Source organism: Amblyraja radiata, chromosome 11 (assembly GCF_010909765.2).
Source record: "Amblyraja radiata isolate CabotCenter1 chromosome 11, sAmbRad1.1.pri, whole genome shotgun sequence".
NCBI lineage: Eukaryota > Metazoa > Chordata > Chondrichthyes > Rajiformes > Rajidae > Amblyraja > Amblyraja radiata.
Window position 1 is genome coordinate 4132804 of NC_045966.1, and position 13453 is coordinate 4146256.

Below are 13453 nucleotides of genomic sequence, written 5' to 3' on the forward strand. Positions count from 1 at the left end.
TAATATCCCTGTATCCACCCATCACTCGCCAGTCTTTGTCCTGCCCCCACCTCCTTTCTCCAGCTTTCTTTCCCCCCCCCAACTACAATCAATCTGAAGAAGGGTTGCAACCTGAAATGTCATTTGTCCAATCCCTCCAAATATCACGAGAGGAATAGATCGGTTTAAAGTGAGGTGGGGGGGAGATTTAATAGGAACCTGAGGGGTAACTTTTTCACACAAAGGGTGGTGGGTGTATGGAACGAGCTGCCGGAGGAGGTAGTTGAGGCTGGGACTATCGCAACGTTTAAGAAACATTTGGACAGGTACATGGATAGGACAGGCTTGGAGGGATATGGACCAAACGCGGGGCAGGTGGGACTAGTGTAGCTGGGACATGTTGGCCGGTGTGGGCAAGTTGGGCTGAAGGGCCTGTTTCCACACTGTATCACTCTATGCCTCTATCACCCTGTGATTTAAGATCTGGTTATGAAAAGATCTGTAGCTTCAAGAACAAATTGAATTGCATTGTAAAATTAGTTCAGAGCCTGCGTAGAATGTGAGATGACCTGAAAAAGAGTTCAGGCAAATGTTCCTGCAAACTTGAAGTAATATGACTGTAATAAAACATCAGATAGTCACCATATGTAATACCTATTTTATTGATAATTTCGTAGCTATGCGCTCACGGCTGTCAAATTTTTAATCCTTGTAGTTTTCACACGGATGTGTCTGAGTTGTCTTATCTTTCGTGGCAAAACAATCTGAATTTATCGAACCAGGAAACAAGGTCTTTTAAATAAAATGTGTTTTAAAATAACGGAGTCAGGGGACATGGGGAGAAGGCAGGAACGGGGTACTGATTGGGGATGATCAGCCATGATCACATTGAATGGCGGTGCTGGCTCGAAGGGCCGAATGGCCTACTCCTGCACCTATTGTCTATTGTCTATTGTCTATTGTCTAAACTAACAAATGAAACCAAACTGCAAGCAGTGATGGCATGGTCATCTGCCGGTGAGAGTGGTGGAAGCTGGGACGATCTCAATGAAATTGGATGAAGATTTGAGATACATTTTGTGATGGAGCAAAGCGGTTGGGGGCAGCGGTAGAGTTGCTGCCTCACGGCGCCAGAGACCCAGGTTCCATCCTGACCACGGGCGCTGTCTGTACGGAGTTTGTACGTTCTCCCCGTGACCTGCATGGGTTTTCTCCGGGTGCTCCGGTTTCCTCCCGCACTCCAAAGAGGTACAGGTTTGTAGGTTAAAATGCTGGAGAAACTCAGCGGGTGAGGCAGCATCTATGGAGCGAAGGAAATAGGCGACGTTGCCTATTTCCTTCGCTCCATAGATGCTGCCTCACCCGCTGAGTTTCTCCAGCATTTTTGTCCACCTTCGATTTTCCAGCATCTGCAGTTCCTTCTTAAACAGGTGTGTAGGTTAATTGGCTCTGGTTAAAATTGTAAATTGTTGATAGTGTGTAGGATAGTGCTTGTATACGTGGTGATCGCTGGTCGGCGCGGACTCGGTGGGCCGAAGGGCCTGTTTCCGCGCTATATCTCTAAACTAAACTAAGCATCAACCCTACTCCAGACAGACAGGTGGCTCAATCTAACTTAATGCATCCCATCCACTTACAATTAAACTGATCGAGAAAATAACTCGGGTTTGATCCTGACTACGGGCGCTATCTGTGTGGAGTTTGCACGTTGTCCTTGTGACCTGCGTGGGTTTTTCTCCGGGTGCTCCGGTTTCCTTCCACACTCCAAAGACGTGCAGGTCCGCACGTTGATTGGCTTCGGTAAAGTTGTAAATGAGAAAAAAGTGCTGGAGAAACTCAGCGGGTGCAGCAGCATCTATGGAGCTAAGGAAATAGGCAACGTTTCGGGCCGAAACTCAGAAGGAAATAGGCAACGTTTCGGGCCGAAACTCAGAAGGAAATAGGCAACGTTTCGGACCGAAACCCGGAAGGGTTTCGGACCGAAACGTTGCCTATTTCCTTCGCTCCATAGATGCTGCTGCACCCGCTGAGTTTCCCCAGCACTTTTGTCTACCTTCGATTTTCCAGCATCTGCAGTTCCTTCTTCAACAAGTTGTAAATGAGTGGGTGCAGGATATTGCAGGGATCACGGGCCGGCACGGACTCGGTGGGCCGAAGGGCCTGTTTCTGTGTTTTAATCTTCCAACTAATTCAATCAACATTCCTGCTAATAAATTCATGAAAAGCATCACAGCTGGCATCTGTCAGAAGCTGCCTCCTCATTGACAAACATGCTGCTTCAGATGACTCAAGTTGTACCACCCTCCGCATGCAGCCAATGTGATCGAAAGATGTCTCAGAATGCAAAGTGCATTGATGTGGAAAAAATGTCATTTTCAGGCCTATGGAAACGTTGATTGCGTTTTATTTCTCAGCCTGCTGTTTATTATCACGGCATCATGTACTCCAGTTGACAGATACAAGTGACTGTAATCTGGCTCCGACACATTTGCCACGACAATGGCTGATAAGTGAAGCCTAGTCCTGCAATTCGACTCGACAAACCTGTTTTGGCAAAGCTTGCTCAAAGCAAAATAGTCAATAAGAGAATAACTTAAACCCCCTGTCCCACGGTACGAGTTCTCCCGAGTTTGCCCTGATTCGAACTCGGAGATTTACGGTAATGGCCGCTCGTCGGTATTCGGGGCTCTCGTGGACATTTTTCAACATGTTGAAAAATCTTCACGAGTCTTCCCGTGCTTACCTGCGTTTAGCGAGTCTTCCCGAGTACCTGCCGTTAGCGTTACGAGCCGCGAAGAGACGTCCCCGAGCTCCGACGTACCCGCTACGTACATTTTCCGTGCTTACTGCGATTTTTAAAAAGCTCGGGAGAGCTCTTGGAATGAACTCGTACAGTGGGACAGGGCTATTACCTGAAAAGACTTAATAGATAGCGTAGGCCCAGGCTGTGTGAGCTCCATGAATGGCTGGCGTTTCTAGCAATAGCCACGTCCCATGAAAGAATGAAATGAAGAGGTTCACTCATTTACAGACAGCAGTTTCCCACTCCAGATGGCGGCACGGTGGCGCAGCGGTAGAGTTGCTGCCTCACAGTGCCACAGACCCAGGTTCGATCCCGACTACGGGCGCTGTCTGTACGGAGTTTGTACGTTCTCCCCGTGTGGGTTTTCTCCGAGATCTTCGGTTTCCTCCCACACTCCAAAGATGTACAGGTTTGTAGGTTAATTGGCTTGGTGTAAATGTAAATAAAAATGTCCCTAGTGGGTGTAGGATGGTGCTAATAGAAACATAGAAACATAGAAATTAGGTGCAGGAGTAGGCCATTCGGCCCTTCGAGCCTGCACCGCCATTCAATATGATCATGGCTGATCATCCAACTCAGTATCCTGTACCTGCCTTCTCTCCATACCCCCTGATCCCTTTAGCCACAAGGGCCACATCTAACTCCCTCTTAAATATAGCCAATGAACTGGCCTCGACTACCCTCTGTGGCAGAGAATTCCAGAGATTCACCACTCTCTGTGTGAAAAAAGTTCTTCTCATCTCGGTTTTAAAGGATTTCCCCCTTATCCTTAAGCTGTGACCCCTTGTCCTGGACTTCCCCAACATCGGGAGCAATCTTCCTGCATCTAGCCTGTCCAACCCCTTAAGAATTTTATAAGTTTCTATAAGATCCCCTCTCAATCTCCTAAATTCTAGAGAGTATAAACCAAGTCTATCCAGTCTTTCTTCATAAGACAGTCCTGTCATCCCAGGAATCAGTCTGGTGAACCTCCTCTATGGCAATAATGTCCTTCCTCAGATTTGGAGACCAAAACTGTACGCAATACTCCAGGTGTGGTCTCACCAAGACCCTGTACAACTGCAGTAGAACCTCCCTGCTCCTATACTCAAATCCTTTTGCTATGAAAGCTAACATACCATTCGCTTTCTTCACTGCCTGCTGCACCTGCATGCCTACTTTCAATGACTGGTGTACCATGACACTCAGGTCTCGCTGCATCTCCCCTTTTCCTAGTCGGCCACCATTTAGATAATAGTCTGCTTTCCTGTTTTTGCCACCAAAATGGATAACCTCACATTTATCCACATTATACTGCATCTGCCAAACATTTGCCCACTCACCCAGCCTATCCAAGTCACCTTGCAGTCTCCTAGCATCCTCCTCACAGCTAACACTGCCCCCAAGCTTAGTGTCATCCGCAAACTTGGAGATATTGCCTTCAATTCCCTCATCCAGATCATTAATATATATTGTAAATAGCTGGGGTCCCAGCACTGAGCCTTGTGGTACCCCACTAGTCACTGCCTGCCATTGTGATAAGGACCCGTTTACTCCTACTCTTTGCTTCCTGTTTGCCAGCCAGTACTCTATCCACATCAATACTGAACCCCCAATGCCGTGTGCTTTAAGTTTGTATACTGATCTCTTATGTGGGACCTTGTCGAAAGCCTTCTGGAAGTCCAGATACACCACATCCACTGGTTCTCCCCTATCCACGCTACTAGTTACATCCTCGAAAAATTCTATAAGATTCGTCAGACATGATTTACCTTTTGTAAATCCATGCTGACTTTGTCCAATGATTTCACCACTTTCCAAATGTGCTGCTATCCCATCTTTAATAACTGACTCTAGCAGTTTCCCCACTACCGATGTTAGATTAACTGGTCTGTAATTCCCCGTTTTCTCTCTCCCTCCCTTCTTAAAAAGTGGGGTTATGTTTGCTACCCGCCAATCCTCAGGAACTACTCCAGAATCTAAAGAGTTTTGAAAGATTATTACTAATGCATCCACTATTTCTGGAGCTACTTCCTTAAGTACTCTGGGATGCAGCCTATCTGGCCCTGGGGATTTATCGGCCTTTAATCCATTCAATTTACCCAACACCACTTCCCAACTAACCTGGATTTCACTCAATTCCGCCAACTCCTTTGACCCGCGGTCCCCTGCTATTTCCGGCAGATCATTTATGTCTTCCTTAGTGAAGACGGAACCAAAGCAGTTATTCAATTGGTCCGCCATATCCTTGTTCCCCATGATCAACTCACCTGTTTCTGACTGCAAGGGACCTACATTTGTTTTAACTAATCTCTTTCTTTTCACATATCTATAAAAACTTTTGCAGTCAGTTTTTATGTTCCCTGCCAGTTTTCTTTCATAATCTATTTTTCCTTTCCTAATTAAGCCCTTTGTCCTCCTCTGCTGGTCTCTGAATTTCTCCCAGTCCTCCGGTATGCTGCCTTTTCTGGCTAATTTGTACGCATCATCCTTCGCTTTGATGCTATCCCTGATTTCCCTTGTTATCCACGGATGTACTGCCTTCCCTGATTTATTCTTTTGCCAAACTGGGATGAACAATTTTTGTAGTTCATCCATGCAGTCTTTAAATGTCTTCCATTGCATATCCACCGTCAACCCTTTTAGAATTAATTGCCAGTCAATCTTGGCCAATTCACGTCTCATACCCTCAAAGTTACCTTACTTTAAGTTCAGAACCATTGTTTCTGAATTAACAATGTCACTCTCCATCCTAATGAAGAACTCAACCATATTATGGTCACTCTTGCCCAAGGGGGCACGTACAACAAGACTGCTAACTAACCCTTCCTCATTACTCAATACCCAGTCTAAAATAGCCTGCTCTCTCGTTGGTTCCTCTACATGTTGATTTAGATAACTATCCCGCATACATTCCAAGAAATCCTCTTCCTCAGTACCCCTGCCAATTTGATTCACCCAATCTATATGTAGATTGAAGTCACCCATTATAACTGTTTTACCTTTGTCGCACGCATTTCTAATTTCCTGTTTGATACCATCTCCAACTTCACTACTACTGTTAGGTGGCCTGTACACAACACCCACCAGCGTTTTCTGCCCCTTAGTGTTTCGCAGCTCTACCCATATCGATTCCACATCCTCCAAACTAATGTCCTTCCTTTCCATTGCGTTAATCTCCTCTCTAACCAGCAACGCTACCCACCTCCTTTTCCTTTCTGTCTATCCCTCCTGAATATTGAATATCCCTGGATGTTCAGCTCCCAGCCTTGGTCACCCTGGAGCCATGTCTCCGTGATCCCAACTATATCATATTCATTAATAGCTATCTGCACATTCAACTCATCCACCTTATTACGAATGCTCCTTGCATTGAGACACAAAGCCTTCAGGCTTGTTTTTACAACACTCTTACCCCTTATACAATTATGTTGAAAAGTGGCCCTTTTTGATTTTTGCCCTGGTTTTGTCTGCCTGCCACTTTTACTTTTCACCTTGCTACCTATTGCTTCTCCCCTCATTTTACACCCCTCTGTCTCTACGCTCACACATTTAAGAAACCCTTTCCCTTTAACTCCATCTTCCACTATCCCATTCGACACCCCACCCCCCTTATTCAGTTTAAAACCACCCGTGTAGCAGTGGCAAACCTGCCTGCCAGAATGCTGGTCCCACACCTGTTAAGATGCAATCCGTCCCTTTTGTACAGTTCCCCCTTACCCCAAAACAGATCCCAGTGATCTAAGAATCTAAATCCCTGCGGGGATCGCTGGTCGGCGCGGACCAGGTGGGCCGAAGGGCCTATATCCGTGCTGTATCTCTAAACTAAACCAAACTAAGCTAACCTAGTCTAGACTAACCTAACCTAAACTATTCTAAACTTATCGAAACTAAGCTATAAGGTATACAAAAAATGCTGGAGAAACTCAGCGGGTGAGGCAGCATCTATGGAGAGAAGGAATAGGTGACGTTTCGGTAGCTCAGCACTTCAACTCCCCCTCCCATTTCGAATCCGACCTTTCTGTCCTGGGCCTCCTCCATGACCAGAGTGAGTCCCACCGCAAATTGGAGGAGCAGCACCTCATATTTCGCTTGGGTAGTTTACACCCCAGCGGTATGAACATTGACTTCCAATTTCAGGTAGTCCCTGCTTTCTCCCTCCTTCCCCTCCCCTTCCCAGCTCTCCCTCAGCCCACTGTCTCCGCCTCTTCCTTTCTTCTTCCCCCCCCCCCCCTCCCCCTCCCCCACATCAGTCTGAAGAAGGGTCTCGACCCTAAACATCGCCTATTCCTTCCCTCCATAGATGCTGCCTCACCCGCTGAGTTTCTCCAGCATTTTTGTCCACCTTCTGTGGTGGGATGTGTGTGCGCTGGGAGAATAAACGGCGTTTGTTACAAGTCGGGAACAGACGTAGGGGTTCTGAAGATGCCACAAACCGCAGGTGCAAAGCTTCAGCAGTTTATCAATGTCACGCGAATCCCCGAGATATGTAGTTGCCTTGAAACAAATTCCTAAATAGGCGATTATTGATGATCTGGATAAAAAAAGATAAATGCTTAGAATTGAGGAAAAATCCCAGCGTGGCGGAGCTGAGAAGTGGGCTTCCAGATGTGGGGACGAAATGGGATGAACTCAGCACGTCTTGTACCGCGCTGTTGTGTGGCGCTGTGTGACTCGATCACCAGGAAGAAACGTTCTAATGAAGACACACGTTCGTTATTTGAGAGAGGTGGTGATTAGCTGCGGCTTTTCCCACCGGATAACGTGTCACACAGATTTGTAAAAGTTTTTACTTAAACTTTCCCTCTGATTTTTTTTCCCCCCCCTCTTGGGAAGCAGGGTGGCGCAGCGGTAGAGTTGGTGCATCGCGGCGCCAGAGTCCTGGGTTCGATCCTGACTACCGGTGCTGTCTCATAGAAAACATAGAAACATCGAAAATGGGTGCAGGAGGAGGCCATTCGGCCCTTCGAGCTTGCACCGCCATTCAATATGATCATGGCTGATCATCCAACTCAGTATCCAGTACCTGCCTTCTCTCCATACCCCCTGATCCCTTTAGCCACAAGGGCCACATCTAACTCCCTCTTAAATATAGCCAATGGACTGGCCTCAACTACCTTCTGTGGCAGAGAATTCCACAGATTCACCACTCTCTGTGTAAAAAATTATTTTCTCATCTCGGTCCTAAAAGACTTCCCTCTTATCCTTAAACTGTGACCCCTTGTTCTGGACTTCCCCAACATCGGGAATAATCTTCTGCATCTAATCTGTCCAACCCCTTAAGAATTTTGTAAGTTTCTATAAGATCCCCCCTCAATCTTCTAAATTCTAGCGAGTACAAGCCGAGTCCATCCAGTCTTTCTTCATATGAATGTCCTGACATCCCAGGAATCAGTCTGGTGAACCTTCTCTGTATTCCCTCTATGGCAAGAATGTCTTTCCTCAGATTAGTAGACCAAAACTGTACGCAATACTCCAGGTGTGGTCTCACCAAGACCCTGTACAACTGTCCGCGGAGTTTCTCAATGTGACCACGTGGGTTTCCTCCGGGTGCTCCGGTTTCCCCCCCGCATCCCAAAGTCGTGCGGCTTGCCAGATATAAATTGGTCTCCGTAAAATTGCCCCTCGTGTGTAGGGAGTGGATGCGAAAGTGAGTTAACGTGGAACTAACGTAAACGGGCGATCGGTTGTCAGACGGGCTGAAGGGCCTGTTTCCCTGCTGTATCTGGATCAATCAATCCATCTTTATCTCTCGCTGTATTGACACAAAATGCCGGAGTAACTCAGCGGGTGAGGCAGCATCTCTGGAGAGAAGGAATGGGCGATGTTTCGGGTCGAGTCTGAAGAAGAGTCTCGACCCGAAACGTCGCCCATTCCTTCTCTCCCGCTGACTTACTCCGGTATTTTGTGTTTACTTCCCGCTGCCTCGGCAAGGCCGCCAGCATAATCAAGGACCTCTCTCATCCAGGCCACTCCCTCTTCTCCCCTCTCCCATCAGGCAAAAGGTGTGAAAACACACACAGCTACAGAAGGCAGGGACAGTTTCTTCACAGGAGTTATCAGGCAACTGAACAGTCCTCTCATCAGCTGGATTGCGGGATCCTGACCTACCATTGGAGACCTTTGATCTATCTTTAATCAGACTCTGATGTTATATCTTGCACTGAATGTTAAACCAATTATCCTGTGGGTGGCTTGATTGGATTCACACAAAAGATGGTGGGTGTATGGAACGAGCTGCCGGAGAAGGTAGTCGAGGCAGGTACCATCGCAATGTTTAAGAAGCAATTAGACAGGTACATGGATAGGACAAGCTTGGAGGGATAAGGGGCCAAATGCAGGCAGGTGGGCCTAGTGTAGATGGGACACGTTGGTCGGTGTGGGCAAGTTGGACCGAAGGGCCTGTTTCCACACTGTATCACTCTATGACTCAGGGGATATGGGAAGAATGCAGGAACGGGGTACTAATTGTGGATGGTACACAAAAAAGCTGGAGAAACTCAGCGGGTGCCCATTTCCTTCGCTCCATAGATGCTGCTGCATCTGCTGAGTTTCTCCAGCTTTTTTGTGTACCTTCGATTTTCCAGCATCTGCAGCTCCTTCTTGAATACTGATTGTGGATGATCAGCCATGATCATATTGAATGGCGGTGCTGGCTTGAAGGGTGTACTCCTGCACCTATTGTCTATTGACTCTAAATGGGACCAGTGTAGATGGGACATGTTGGTCGGTCAGCATGGGCAAGTTGGGCCGAAGGGCCTCTTTCCACGCTGTGTGACTCTATGACGCTACGTGTGGCCTGGATAGCAGGCGTGCAAAAGCTTTTCTCTGTACCGTGATCCACGTGACGAAAACTAAAATAAACGGAGCTAAGTGTGTCGGGTAAGCGTGTGTGTTTAACGGCGCTCTTTACTTCCTCTCTCCGCAGGCCCCCCGAACCACCACAGCCAGTCCACGCTGCGACCACCTCTGCCTCCTCCGCACAACCACACCCTCTCTCACCACCACTCCTCCGCCAACTCCCTCAACAGGAACTCCTTGACCAACAGAAGGAACCAGATCCACGCTCCGTCGATGGCCCCCAACGATCTGCCCACCACGCCGGAGTCTGTCCAGCTACAGGATAGCTGGGTCCTCAACAGCAACGTGCCCCTGGAGACCAGGTACTGTACCCCAAACTGCATTACTGACCTACAATGGACCGACCGTACTTAGAAACTCACTGGAGGGAAGTCAAAGCGATGGAAACAGATACAGAGAAGAGATTAGACCACAGCTCAGGAGTTCAAAGGTTGAAAGGTTATTTATTGGTCACATACACCATAGGTGTAGTGAAATGCTTCTTGCCAGTGCAGCATATAAAAAAAAAGAATACACACATAACAATAATAAAGAGATTTAAACATAAAAAAACATCCCCCCCCCACAATGGTTCCCATTATGAGGGAAGGCACAAGGTCCAGTCCCCATCCCATGTCCACCCATAGTCGGGCCTATTGAGGCCTCCGCAGTTGCCTTTACGGAGGCCCGATGTTCCAGGCCGTTCTCGCCGGATGATGGTTCTCCGGCGTCGGGAGAATCCTCACAGCGGCATGGGAACCCTGGAACGGCCGCCTCCTTACCGGAGACCGCGGCTTCCAAAGCCGGCAGGCTGCGCTGGATGGAGTGTTGACATTCCTGCCTTTTTTCTGAGACCAAAACCAGGAATGAAATGTCTCGATGGAAATTGCTCAGATTTACTTTTTATTTAATTATTTTATTTTTTTATTTTATTTTTATTAGAAGTAGGTACAATACAGTGGTACCTTTTTACAGGTGCCAAATATATGTTAACATGATACATTCTCCGTACTTGATTTACTTGATTTACTTCAGTTTTGTTGAGAGATACAGCGCGGAAACAGGCCCTTCGGCCCACCGAGTCCGCGCCGACCAGCGATCGGCACCAGCGCACCAGTTCTATCCGACACATTCGGGAAGAGTGTCACAAAAGACAACTGACCTACTTACTTGCACATCTTTGGGATGCGGGAGCAAACCGCAGCACCTGGAGAAAATTTGTGGGGAGAATGTACAAACTCAGCAGAGAGTAGTCAGGATGGAACCCGGGTCTCTGGTGCTGTGAGGCAGCAACTCTACCGCTGCGCCACCCAGCCACCCGAACTCATCTCCTGACAAACTCTTGACATGTGCAGGCACCAGCGCCTCGGGGAATTAACTTCCATTTTCTAATCTCATTTTTTTCCCATTATGGACCAGAAAACATTTTACAATTAGCACCAGAATACAATCAGTTTCTATTTCTGACAGCAGTCAAGGCCAGTCCAATCAGCCTTGTCAGATTGTCCACGACAACCTATTTCAAGTTGTTAATATAATATATTCTCTTCTTTCCAAATTGTATTGGAATCCAAATTGCAATTCTGGAGCATCTTGGAAAAATCAATGCATGCTTCCTTCAAACCTGAATGTCAAGATCGATCAGCACAAAAAGTAGATGATAATACGTTTCAGGGCAGTTTTGTTTTGGCATGTTCCATGATTCAGTGTGGGATCACACAGGTTTGTAGGGTCAGTTTATGGTCGCGTGTACTGAGGTACAGTGAAAAGCGATTTTTTTTTTAAATTGCGGTTTCTTCCCCTTTTTCCTTCCGCCCACAATATATAATATGTAAAAGAATATGTGATTCTGTTCCATTCTGTTTGTAGTTTGTGTGGTTGTTTGTTTGTTTGTCTTTTTGCACAAAGTCCGCGAGCATTGCCACTTTTCATTTCACTGCACATCTCGTATGTGTATGTGACGAATCAACTTGACTTGACTTGAGATAGTGCTAGTGTATGGGGTTTTAAGTTTAGTTTATTGTCACGTGTACCGAGGTACCGTGAAAAGCTTTTGTTACATGCTATCCAGTCAGCAGATTGCTGGTAGGCTCGGACTCGGTGGGCCAAAGGGCTTGTATTCGCTGGAATTTAGAAGGATGAGAGGAGATCTTACAGAAACATATAAAATTCTTAAAGGATTGAACAGACTAGATGCAGGGAAAATGTTCCCCATGTTGGGGGAGTCCAGAACCAGGGGTCACAGTTTAAGAATAAGGGGTTGGTTATTTAGGACTGAGATGTGGAAACACTTTTTCACCCAGAGAGTTGTGAATCTGTGGAATTCTATGCTACAGAAGGCAGTGGAGGAAGATTCACTGGATGCTTTCAAGAGAGTTAGATATAGCTCTTAGGGCTAAAGGAATCAAGGGATATGGGGAAAAAGCAGGAACGGGGTACTGATTTTGGACGTACACAAAAATGCTGGAGAAAGTCAGCGGGTGCAGCAGCATCAATGGATCAAAGGAAATAGGCAACGTTTCGAGCCGAAACCCTTCTTCTGACTGATGGGGGGTGGGGGGTTGGGCAGGGAGAAGAAAGGAAAAAGGAGGAGGAGGAGCCCGAGGGCTGAGGGAGAGATAGGAAGGGGAGGAGACAGCAAGGGCTAGCAAAATTGGGAGAATTCAATGTTCATGCCCCCAGGATGCAGACTCCCCAGGCGGAATATGAGGTGCTGTTCCTCCAATTTCCGGTGGTGCTCGCTCTGGCCATGGAGGAGACCCAGGACAGAGAGGTCGGATACGGAATGGTTAGAGGGAGTTGAAATGCTGAGCCACCGGGAGGTCAGGTTGGTTAATGCGGACCGTGCGGAGGTGTTCGGCGAAACGATCGCCAAGCCTCCAATTCCTCCCAAATTCTGCGACCCACCCACACGCCAAGGGAGTTGTTTACAGTTCTCAAACAGCCAACCAATCTTTGAGATACTGGGGAAACCTAGGGCCCCACAGAGGAATTCCCGGGATGGGACTGTCATATGCTGAGAGAATGGAGCGGCTGGGCTTGTACACTCTGGAGTTTAGAAGGATGAGAGGATATCTTATTGAAACATATAAGATTATTAAGGGTTTGGACACGCTAGAGGCAGGAAACATGTTCCCGATGTTGGGGGAGTCCAGAACCAGGGGCCACAGTTTAAGAATAAGCAGTAAGCCATTTAGAACGGAGATGAGGAAACACTTTTTCTCACATTTTCAGTTGTGAGTCTGTGAAATTCTCTGCCTCACAGGGCGGTGGAGGCAGGTTCTCTGGATGCTTTCAAGAGAGAGCTAGATAGGACTCTTAAAGATAGCTGAGTCAGGGGATATGGGGAGAAGGCAGGAACAGGGTACTGATTGGAGATGATCAGCCATGATCACATTGAATGGCGTTGCTGGCTCAAAGGGCCGAATGGCCTACTCATGCACCTATTCTCTATTGTCTTTTATCAATTGTCTATTGAAACCCATTAAGTCATAGGGCGAACGTGCAAACTCCACATAGACAGCACCCAAGGTCAGGATCGAACTCTGGTGGCTGGAGCTACAAGGTAGCAGCTCAACTGTATCACCATAGTATTTTTCAATGGGTGCTTTTATGCTCCCCCTTATCTTAGATTAGGTTTTTAAATACAGTGTAGAAACAGGCCCTTCGGCCCACCGAGTCCGCAGCACGTTCCTACACACTAGAGACAATTTTACCATTACCGAATTACCACAGCCAATTAAACTGCAAACCTGTAGGTCTTTGGAGTGTGGGTGGAATCCGGAGCACCCAGAGAAAACCCACACGGTCACAGGGAGAACACACAGAGAGCAGCCGTAGTCAGGATCGAAC

General features: G+C 47.2%; 1 protein-coding gene across 5 annotated transcripts in view; it reads left to right on the forward strand.

Annotated features, from left to right (window-relative positions):
- The window catches only part of tenm2 (teneurin transmembrane protein 2), a 1259968-nt gene that overhangs the window by 970931 nt on the left and 275584 nt on the right, over positions 1 to 13453 (forward strand). For all 5 annotated transcript variants that reach the window (XM_033029203.1, XM_033029204.1, XM_033029205.1 and 2 more), the window contains one exon: positions 9690 to 9924. In XM_033029203.1, coding sequence (XP_032885094.1) covers positions 9690 to 9924 — 235 coding nt within the window. The remainder of the gene's footprint in view (positions 1 to 9689; positions 9925 to 13453) is intronic.